This window comes from Propithecus coquereli, unplaced genomic scaffold (genome assembly GCF_000956105.1).
Source record: "Propithecus coquereli isolate 6110/MARCELLA unplaced genomic scaffold, Pcoq_1.0 Scaffold119, whole genome shotgun sequence".
Classification (NCBI taxonomy): Eukaryota; Metazoa; Chordata; class Mammalia; order Primates; family Indriidae; genus Propithecus; species Propithecus coquereli.
In genome coordinates, this window is record NW_012135969.1 from 5,007,991 (window position 1) to 5,019,044 (window position 11,054).

An 11,054-nucleotide genomic window follows, 5' to 3' on the forward strand; every position below is an offset into this window, starting at 1 on the left:
TTTATAACATGGCTATTAATAGGAATGTAAAATGGTATAGGCAGTTTGGAAAACAGCTTGGCAGTTTTTAAAAAAGTTAAACATAAATGTACCATATGACCCGGCAATTCCACTCTTAACTGTCTACTTAAGATTACAACATAAAAACATATGTCAGCCCGGTGCAGTGGTATGTGCCTATAGTCCCAGCTACTCAGGAGGCTGAGGCAGGAGAATCGCTTGAGCTCAGGAGTTCAAGTCCAGCCTGCACAAACCCATCTCTTAAAAAAAAAAAAAATGTCTACACAAAAACTGATAGACCAAGGTTCATAACAGTATTATTCACAATAACCGAAAAGTGAAAACAACCTAAATGTGATTGGATAAACAAAATGTGGTATATCCGTACAATGAGCTACTACTCAGCAATAAGAAGGAACAGACTGTAATACGTCCTACAACATGGATAAACCTCGAAAACATGCTTTTGAGAGAGAAGTGAGATGCAAAGGACTACCTACTGTCTGACTCCATTTATATGAAATGTCCAGAAAGGGGAGATCTATAGAGACAGAAAGTAGATTAGTCACCCAGGGTTGGGTGACTTGTAAGAACTGTTCTAGGCTGGGCGTGGTGGCTCACGCCTGTAATCCTAGCACTCTGGGAGGCCGAGGCGGGTGGATCGTTTGAGCTCAGGAGTTCAAGACCAGCCTGAGCAAAAGCAAGACCCCATCTCTACTAAAAATTATAGAGAAATTAGCTGGACAACTAAAAATATATAGAAAAAATTAGCCGGGCACAGTGGCGCATGCCTGTAGTCCCAGCTATCTGGGAGGCTGAGGCAGAAGGATCGCTTGAGCCCAGGAGTTTGAGGTTGCTGTGAGCTAGGCTGACGCCACGGCACTCTAGCCCAGGCAACAGAGCCAGACTCTGTCTCAAAAAATAAATAAATAAAAAAAAAAAGAAATGTTCTAAATTTGGATTATGATGATGGTTGTATAACTTTGTAAATTTACTAAACATCATTGAATTGGATATTTAAATGGGTTATGTGTGGTATGTACATTTAAAAAAATAGTATCTGTCTCATAGGATCTAACATAGAGTTAGAACAGAGATAGGCATGCAGTAAGTGCTACAGAAATTATTATGGGTCTGGGCATATGCGGTGTAGTTCCCTGTGGTCCTTGCCATGGGAAAGGGCAGTTGGCAGTTTCCCTGCTCCAAAATCCTGGAATGTGGTCCTTACTGCCATGGGTGAGACAGGCATGGACCAAGGAAGGGGAAGGGCTGGCTTCCAGGTCCTGAGGGGCCCTTTCCATCCCGTATTCCAGAGGTGTCAGGTGGAGCCAGCATCTAGCCTTGTCCCTCTTTTCCTCCTGCGGGGAGGAGGAGAGGTTCCCGAGAAGGATGTTTCCTCCCTCATCTCTTAAACTGAGGACGGGGGCGAGTGTCCTCTGCTGTAGGCAATGGGAATTGCACCAGCTGGGCCGCCCACATGAGTAAGGGTGAGTGCTCACATCAAGTTTCAACCTTCCTGACAAGGTTGTGAGGAAGCCACTGCCGCCTCCTTTTCACTGATAGGGACATTGAGACTCAGAGGGTCTAGATGACCTGCCCAGGGTTGTACATCTGGCCCGCCTAGTCCAAGTCCTCTGAAAAGGTGGCGGGCTGACCCCCAGGTCCTTTCAGCTGGAGAGAGACTCACATTAACCCCTACTGTTTGTAAAGCGCTACCACCCCACTCCAGCCGCTATATTCTGGGGGACCTCATTAGAGCAAGGGGAAGAAGGGAAAGTGAAGGCAGAGGGAAGGACTCTCAATAGTAATGACTCTTCAATAAAGCCCCCAAACTCGCAAGGGGGGATGGCAGCTTTGGGAGTCAGAGAAAGGAGAGGCCATTGATGCTCACTGTTTTGTAATATCCACTCATTTATTCATACTGAAATTTTCATGGCCTTTTTCTCCTCTATCAACACTGTGCGAGGCACAGGAATGCAAACAGGAATGTGACTCTAGGGGATAAAAGGAGTTCCCCAGTCCAGGTCCCTGGAGTTGGGGCCCAAGCCCCTTCCCCAGGCATCTCTGGCTGCGAAGAGGCTGGATCGAAGCAGACATCTTTCAGCCCACAAGCAAAAGAAATCTGGAAATGCTGTCTCGGGGATCAGAGTCCTCAGCACTGTCCCCCAGAAGAGACAGTTGTGAAGATAATCATCCTCCCAGAACTTTCCTCACAGGTGTGTGTGTATAGGGTGGGGCCAGGGCTCTTGGGGCAATTATGAGCTTGGGAGTCTAGATCCTGCCTGGCAGGACCCAGGATCCCCCCTCATGACAACTGCCCTGAAGATCTCTTCTGCAGGTAGTGAGTGTTTGGAGCAATAGAACAGCACACCTTCTCCTCCTCAAACCCTAGCCCCACCTCAGGGCTCTGCCTCTGGTCTCTGCAGGTGGGGGAGGCAGACCCTCATTATCCCTTTCCTCCCAGATGTTATTTGATGACATATAGGAAAACAATGCCTCTGTTGTCACTGCACAGAGAGCCAGCATGCAAGCTACATCATTTGTCCGCTTACAGAAACCCTTTCTTGTCCTGGCCCAGAATGAGCTATTTCTCTCTGTGGCCCTCCTAGCAACCTTCCACACCTTTACTCCCAGCCATTGTACCAATCTCTATTATTTCTGCAGATAGGAAGCAGCCATATTCAAAACCTGATTTTTATCATGAGAGAAATATCCTGGGGATTCATTCATTCACTCACTTACTCATTCACAAATATTAATCGAGCACCTATCATGTCTTGGGCATTGTTCTAGGCAGATGCAGCAGTGATCAAGACAAAGTCCTCAGCCGGGCCGGGCGCGGTGGCTCACACCTGTAATCCTAGCTCTCTGGGAGGCCGAGGCGGGTGGATCGCTCAAGGTCAGGAGTTCGAGACCAGCCTGAGCAAGAGCGAGACCATGTCTCTACTAAAAATAGAAAGAAATTAGCCAAACAACTAAAACTAGAAAAAATTAGCCGGGCATGGTGGCACATGCCTGTAGTCCCAGCTACCTGGGAGGCTGAGGCAGGAGGATGGCTTGAGCCCAGGAGTTTGAGGTTGCTGGGAGCTGTGCCACGGCACTCTAGCCCAGGCAAGAGAGTGAGACTCTGTCTCAAAAAAAAAAAGATAAAGTCCTCATGGGTTCACTTTCAGAATAACTGGAGAGACAGACAGTAAAGAATAAAGGCATCACACACTTTCATGTAACAGTCAGCGACCCAGAAACTAAAGAAACGTAAGGTGACAATGTGCTGGAGGTGTGTGTGCTGCATTATTAGGATTTTTATTGGGAATTCACTTTTTCTTTGCTTTCCTTGGAGAAGATGAGAGTGAGGATCTGTTTGTCCCCTCCTCTGGCCTCTTCAACTCATTTTGGCAGCTCAAGCCTCAGGAGGCAGCGTCCTGCGATTGGGGGTAGCGGCGGCTGTAGAGCCAGCCCCTCGGAATTTAGTTAAGAGGGGGGATATGATATTTAGATACTGCATTGGAGAAATGGAAATAGGTACTGAGAAAACCTATTTGTCGTCTTCCCTGGGTGTAATAATACTTCCCCCCTCCAAATTGATTTTTCCTTTGTTCTTCTTGCACACCCTCACTGAATTCCTAACTACTTATTCTACAAACATTCTGTGTGTCCGCTGTGTGTTAGGCACTCTTCTAGGGGCAGGGAACAGACAAGCAAGGAACATTCTCGGCCCACAGGAGTCCCTGCTGCACAAAGCTTGTAAACAACGATCTCTTCATTTTATCTTTGCCCTCAACATTGTTTTTGAGATTCATCTACGTTGATTCGCGTAGCTCTTTTAGCCCCAAGGGGGCAGATATGAACAGTCCCATTTTACAGATGCAAAAACTGTGACTGCTCAGGGAAAAATGAGAAGCTCTGTGCAGACTAAATCCCAGGACGCCACCGGGCCACGTGCAGCGGCGCTTTCGGCCCCTCTCGATCCCACCCGCGCACACTGCCCCCCTCGCTCCCTCCCAGCCGCCGCCGCGCCGGGTCCACGTGTGTGTGTCTGTGTGCGGAATGGGGACGGGGGCGGTGCCGCCGGAGGGGTGGGGTCCGGGCCAACGTCACGGGCAGTGCTGCCCAATCAGCGGCGGGCTCGCGGCCCCGGCGCTGGTATTGGGGCAGCGAGGGGGCAGTTCTCTATAACGCGGTCTCCGGGAGCCAGCGGGGAAGAAAGAAGCCGAGCGGGCGGAAGGCGCCCTCCCCGCCGCCTGGGCCCGGGCACCGGGTGCCGGGCCCGGGGTCCTTCCCGCCTCCCGCGGCTGCCGGCCGCTTTGTTTCCCCCGCCTTTGCGTTTCGGGCGACTGGAGAGGGGCTCCTGCCGGGGCTGCGCAGGGAACGCGGCGGCAGAAAGGGCGACCGACCGCGCCGGGACACGCAGGGACCCAGGAGTCCGGCCGCCGGGAGGGCCGCGTGACGAGATCGAAGAGGGAGCCAGAGCTCTGCGGCCCCGGGTTGCAGGCCGGGGGCGCCCGTGAGCAGAGACCTCCCCGTCGAGGGGGGGCGATGTTCCCCTCGCCGGTGGGCTTTTCTGGCAGCCAGGGCATCCCGCCGTTGGGACCGGGGCCCCCTCAGTGGGCATACCCTCAGGCTGCTCTATGGAGACTCTGTGCCCCGCTGCCCGCCTGGCAGTGCCGGCGTCCCCACGAGGGTCGCCCTGCTCCCCTACACCCCGGAAGCCGCGTCGGGGGACCCAGGAGTTCTCTCCGCTGTGCCTGCGTGCCCTTGCCTTCTATGCCCTTGCCAAACCCCGGGCGTCCTCTCTGGACCTGGGGCCTGGGGAGCTGGCGGCGCGGACACCCGTGCTGCTGGGCCCTCGCGCCCCCCTGTGCACTGGCGGCTGGGCCCCGGATGGCCTGAAGCACCTTGGGGGACAGGCCGGGCGGTCCAGCGATTCGAACTCCCCGGCCACCGAAGATGCCGACGACGTCGCAGTGTACCCGGGCGCCGGAGAGGAGGAAGAGGGCGGAGGCAGTTTCCCGCACTTAGGCGCTCGCTCCTGTGCACCTCCGGGCCGCTGCCCCGCGCCCCGGCACTCTCGGGAATCTACGACCAGCTTCGCCTCATCCCCGCCTAGGCCAGCCCCGGGTCTCGAGTCCCAGCCTGGCCCAGCCGCCAGCCCACCTCAGGAGCCCAGTTCCCGGCCTCCGTCGCCACCTGTGGGCCTCTGCACCGAGCCCGCTGGTCCCCGGGCGGCGCCGGAGCCGTCCCTGCCGGGCCAGACAGCCACAGTCGATGGAAACCTCCCGCCAGCCGCCCCCGAGGCACCAGCCGCTAGTCCCTCGACGGCCAGCACAGCTCCGGCCGCGCCAGGCGATCTCCGCCAGGAACATTTCGATCGTCTGATCCGCCGGTCTAAACTTTGGTGTTATGCGAAGGGCTTCGCCCTGGACACTCCTAGTTTGCGTCGGGGGCCTGAGAGGCCGCCAGCGAAAGGGCCCGCCCGGGGAGCCGCCAAGAAGCGTCGGCGGCCAACGCCCCCTCAGCGCAGCGCGCAGCCCCGCCGTCCTGCGCCCACGCTCCCCACCACGAGCACGTTCAGCCTCCTCAACTGCTTCCCCTGCCCCCCGGCCCTGGTGGTGGGGGAGGACGGAGACTTAGGGCCGGCATCCTCGCTTCGCCTCCAGGGAGACTCTAAGCCCCCGCCTGCCCATCCGCTGTGGAGGTGGCAGATGGGGGGTCCTGCTGTCCCTGAGCCCCCTGGCCTCAAATTCTGGGGGATCAACGTGTAGGGACTCTGAGCGTGGGACCTGTTCTGCCAAGGGGGAAAGTTGGGGCCATGGCCAAAGTACCGACTCGAGAGAGCCCCATTCCTCACGTTTGTCTGTCCCCTTCCTTTACGTTTTATGGGCTGTGGACAGAGGGACTTCAAATGACAGTGATCTTCAAGCACCTAAGTGGTTGGGGTGATATTCCCGCCCCTCATCCTTTGCAGAACCAAGGGCTGGAGTCAGGAGGCTTAACAGAAAAAAGCTGAATGACACAGATTCCTATCCCTCCTCCCTTCCTTCTTGGATCTCTGGGGGCAGGGCCTTCACCCCAGTGGCAGTAAAGGAGGCCACCACTCAAAGACCAAAAAGAGGGGGGCGGGAGAGGAGAGACCTCGGTGATGGACAAACCGGTTGTTTCTGTGTCTGTGGGAGCCTGGGGGTTTGGGGGCTGTGGTGGGGGTGGGGAGGTGATTGGCAGCTCCCTGGGGGTATCCCCCACCCCCACCGTCCAGGCCTTTAACCCTTTGATTCCCTCAGGCCTTCCTTAGCCCCCTAGCACCACCTGAGCCTTAATGGGGAGGGAGCAGTTTGGGCAAGGGGAAGATCACCCCCATCCTGTTCTCTTTCTAGGCACCCCCCAGCTCAAGTGACCCCTAATTGGTGAGATCTTCAGTTTCAGCCACTAACCTTTCCTTTTCGTCCAGTTTTGGAGGTTCCTCCTTCAATTTTCCCTGTTTGCTTTCAGTTTATAAGATCTGGTGGGTAAAAGAGACCTCCCCCCAACACCTTGATTAATCAGCTCCCTCTTCCAGTTTAATCCTCACTCTTAAGGGCTGAGGGACCTTCTCTTCTGGGAAAGTGCAGACTTTGCCAGGGGAAGGGGCAAGAGACTGTCCCAGGGAAAGTAATGGAAGGTGGAAGAAATCAATAAAATCAGACCAAACAAGTCGCCTTTCGAGGTCCTCTCCACCGATTTATGGATGGGAGGGGGTGGAGGTAGAGGGCAGGAGTGAGTCCATTCTTTGGACACCCAAACTCAGCCCTTTTAAAGGGTGGAGACAAAACAAGCCGCTTTTTGCAGAGGGGGTAAATGAAAGGTCTCTTGACCCAACCGCAAGGTCCCCTGGGGTTTGAAGGGGCAAAGGTGGGGTTTGGATGGGACCTGGGTTGAGGTACCTTCAGCTTCCCCTGCCAGCCTGAGGCATTGCGAGAGTTGTCAGAGATCTGACGGATCGGAAGGGGGCAGGGCCAGGAGATTAGGTCTGGGGTCAGAGGTTCTGTTTTCTAGGGGAGGGGAGAGATAGGCCGGGATCACGCCCTCAGCCTTCAGGGTAGGAGGATCTCCTTGAGTCAGAGAGGGGTGGAATCGCTTTCTCCTCCACCCAGGTGAGGTCAGGGGAGGTCAGATCTTAGGGACATTCCAAGTTGAGGTAGGAAGGGAAGCTGGGGGGGCTGGATCTGCCCAACAATCAAGGGACCCAGTGACCCTTCTGCCCGCACTAGTGAATAGCGCCCCCTTTTTCCCCTAAAACGGGATGAGGGAGGAACAATTCCCATATACGACACTGGGGAAGGACTTGTCTCCTTTTCTGTGAAAATGCCTTGTAAAAAGTTGTTATTGTTTGCATAGAGCAGATTCTTGAGAAAAACCATTTTGGACCACAAAAGTTTTGTTTGGTTTAAAAGCTGTCTCCTTTCATTTTTCTTTCCCTGGGGGTGAGGGTGGGGGTGGGGTAGGTGGGCGTGGGGTGGGCACCGTTCTCTTTTTCCTTAACATCTGGCCTTCGTGAACCCTGCTGACCTCCCCTCCCCCCTCCAGCTGTGTTGAGGGGAGGAGGAAGGAGGGGTGGGAGAGGGCCTTCCATCCTGTGCTCAGGGGTGTCTGTCTTAGCTTATACACCAAGAATGGAGAAGGGAACGAAGAAGGTAGACTCGAGATGTGGGGAGAGGATCGCCATGAAGAGGGGGTGATGTTTGCGAGGAGAAATTGGGAAAGGCGGACAGACTCCCTGTTTTTAAAATCTCCTCGCTTTTAGTAACGTGCTCTGGGTCAACTCTGGCCCTTTCGACCAGGCTGGGCGCCGGCTGCCGGCCTGCGTGCTGGGCGGAGGAGGAAGGGGCAGTGGGCTTTCAGAGTCTCCTCTGCGGAGCAGATGATGTTAGTTTGGTTTCCCTCCTGCCTGCACCGCTCCCCACCCCCCTGTACACGTGAAAGGGTTAAACCTCAACCTGGAAGGGGGTGGGGCAGTGAGTTAAAAAACGTACCTTTTGGCCAGACTTGGAACTCCCCTCCTTGCTGAGTGAGGGTTAGTGGGGAGACTCAGGACGGAGCATCCCCAGAAACCTTCTAGTCACGCACAGAATAGGGAACTGTGTTAATCTCCCAGGGCTGCCTTAACAATTTACCACAACCTTGGTGGTTTAAAAAACAGGAATCTATTCACTCACAATTGTGGAGGCCAGAAGTCCAAAATTAAGGTGTGGGCAGGGCTGTGCTCCCTCCGAAGGCTCTGGGGGAAGTTTCCTTCCTCGCCTCTTCCAGCTGCTGGCGGCCCCGATGTTCCTTGGCTTGTGGCTGCGGAACTCCAATCTCTGCCTGTGTCTTCATGTGGCCTTCTCCTCCTCTATCTCTTATAAGGACACTGGTTGTGGCTTCAGGGCCCACCAATACTCCAGAACACTCTTATCTTGACATCTTTAATTTAATTACATTTACAAAAATCCTTTTTCCAAATAAGGTTGGGTGTGGGGTGGGGATCAGGATATGGACAGATCTTTTTGGGTTCCACCATTTAGCCCAGCACAGAAACTAAATCCCAGAAAGAAGAAACTTGCCTAGACTTTCTGGGAGAAGGAAGCATGTAATGGAGTGGTTGGGGTGGGCGTGGGGTATGGCTCCTCCGGAGCTAGGGCCACAGGTGTCCCCAAATAGCAGTAGCAGGGGAGAGTCTGACCCTGCTTCCCCCAGGCTCCTCCCAGGAAGCTGAGACTCCCCCTCTTCGGACAGTACACTAGAGCCCCCTGAGGAAGTCCGCTCTCCCTCCCAGGTGTCCTTGGCTTTTCTGGGTCTCTCTAGGTGTCCACAGCCCCTGCTTCCACCCTTCCCCTCCAGCCACTAGCCACCGCTGTTTGTTAGGGATGTGGAGGTCGCAGGGTCTTAGTTTTGGTCTGGATCTCTAAGTTCTCTCACCAGGTTATCTCTTTTCCTTTAGTCTCAGAGGGTCTCCTCCCCGTGGGCCTCTGGGTTTCTGCCCCTCCTCACCAGGGCCTCTTGCAGGACCCCCAAGAGTGAGAAGAGTGAGCGCTTGCTTGCCTCACCCAAGTCCAGCCCGATTACCATCTTCTCCCTCCTCCTGGGAGCCTCAGCTGCCCCCAGCCCCTCTACCTCTTGCTCCTTAAATCTTGGCAGCCTGACGTCTGCCCCTGAAACTGACAGCCCCCAGCCACAAATGCAACGGATCCTCCCTGCCTGCCCCTGGACCTCTCCATGGCCTGTGACACTGCTGGGTGCTCAGGAGGGCCTCTTAGTTCTCTCCCCCCAAAGGCCCCTCCTTTGTCTTTGGTCTCCTCTTCTTTCTTCTGTCCTCAGGAAGCTTTAAAAAGAGGGAGGTGGATAAAGTCCAGGTGACACCTACCCTCTGCCCCATCTCCCCCAGGACTGCCTTTGTTTTCCTCTCCCAGGTCTGCGACTTGTGCCTGCATGTGTGAGTGACTGTCCCTGTCTCTTTTCCCTCCAATGCCTCTCCTGCACTTTGGTCCCATATCTCCACGTGGATGCTGGCTACTCATACACTCCCTGTTGAGGACCAGACTCATTGTCCCTGTCCCCTGCCCACATCACTCTCCCTGGTCAAGTCTACATTCTGGTCACAGATCTACCTTTCTCCCTATTACCTTCCTGAGATTTCATGCCCTTAGTTCTCTGCTGGGTCCTCCCATTTAACTCACAGCTATGTAGTTCCAAACCTCCCCTGCCTCCCCTCCCAACCTTGAATCTCCAGCACCCATGATCTCCACTTCCTCACGGTGCAGCGCCCACCACCTCTAGTCTCCATTATCGGAGTAGCCACCTAAGTAGTTTCTGGGTGCCTGGTTTTTCCCTGCTCCCCTCAGATCAGGTTACTTTCTTATTCAGTGGGTCCCCTGATTTTATAAAATGCAGCCTCCTTGGCCTGTCTTTTGGGGTCCTCTATGATTGGGCCTTAGCCACCCCCTCCCCTGTGCAGCTTCATCCCCCTTACTTGACTTTGTACGCTGTGGTCTGCTGTGCTGGGATGCACTTCCTACCCCAGCCTCCCCCTTACTCCCCCATTCATTCTTCAAAGCCATCTTCACCTTCCTTCTCCAAAGCCCGTTTGAAATGCCATCTCTTCCATGAAGTCTTCTGATTCCTCCAGTTGGATGTGCTCCATACCACCTCTAGACCCTCTTCACCCTTCTGTGTCTGGAGGGGAAGGATGTGGACCGTGGAGGCAGAGTAGGGCTTTGGAGCCAAACACTCGCGCTTCCCTCCGTGGAGAGCTGGGGTCAGCGTACTCATGGCGGAACCTATTTGACCTAAGCCTTCATTTTATTGCCTTGGCGTTAACTGAGAGTCATTGACATGTAACAGCCACTTCAAAATCACTCCTGCAATCATAAAAACTTCCTGAGAAGACCCTATCCAGTGTGCCAAGTCCCCCTACAAAGTGTTTATATTTTCTTTAAGATAGAGTATTGATGACAAGGTTATAATTATTTGTGATATTTTTCTTGAACTCCTCTATGGTCATCTTGTATCTCTTGCTTCATTTTTTAAGGTCCTGGATCAGTGCCCTGTGCACAGCAGGCACGTAATGAATACCTGTCCAAGGGCCGAGGGCATATTTTAAAAGGTTTATTTAAAGGACTGCACGGCGGCGTGGCGAGTGGCCCTTGGCCAGAATGCAGTTCCAGAGCTTGTCCACTAGATGCTGCTGTCTGCTAGCACCAGGGGAGGAAGACCAGCGCAGAAAGGTGGGTGGGGAAGGGATTCATTTTCCCAGCAATTGAATGCCTCCTGGTGCTGGGCCCTGTGCTAGGGCCTGAGGGGGATCCATGTGCAAGATGTGGTCCCTAGACAGCAGGAACTTACAGCAGGTGTCAGGTGCTTTGCACGCATTATTTTGCTTTCATAACAATAGATGGGTATTATTATCTATTTAACAAATGAGGAAGTAGGGCTCAGAGAAGTTAATTGGCTTGCCCAAGGTCACACAGCCAGTGGAGGGGCAAAGTTTAGGTCTGTTCTGTATGACTGGGTTTTCCTCTAAGAGCAGGAATGACTTGGAGCCA

The 11,054-nt window shown here is 54.2% G+C and overlaps 1 protein-coding gene across 1 annotated transcript; it reads left to right on the plus strand.

The window, feature by feature from the left end:
* Positions 1–4,195: 4,195 nt before the first annotated feature.
* On the plus strand, positions 4,196–6,015 carry LOC105823657 (chromosome unknown open reading frame, human C17orf96). The gene has a single exon (XM_012660907.1). The coding sequence runs from the start codon at positions 4,629–4,631 to the stop codon at positions 5,760–5,762; it is 1,134 nt and encodes a 377-aa protein (XP_012516361.1). The 5' UTR covers positions 4,196–4,628; the 3' UTR covers positions 5,763–6,015.
* The last annotated feature ends 5,039 nt before the right edge of the window (positions 6,016–11,054 follow it).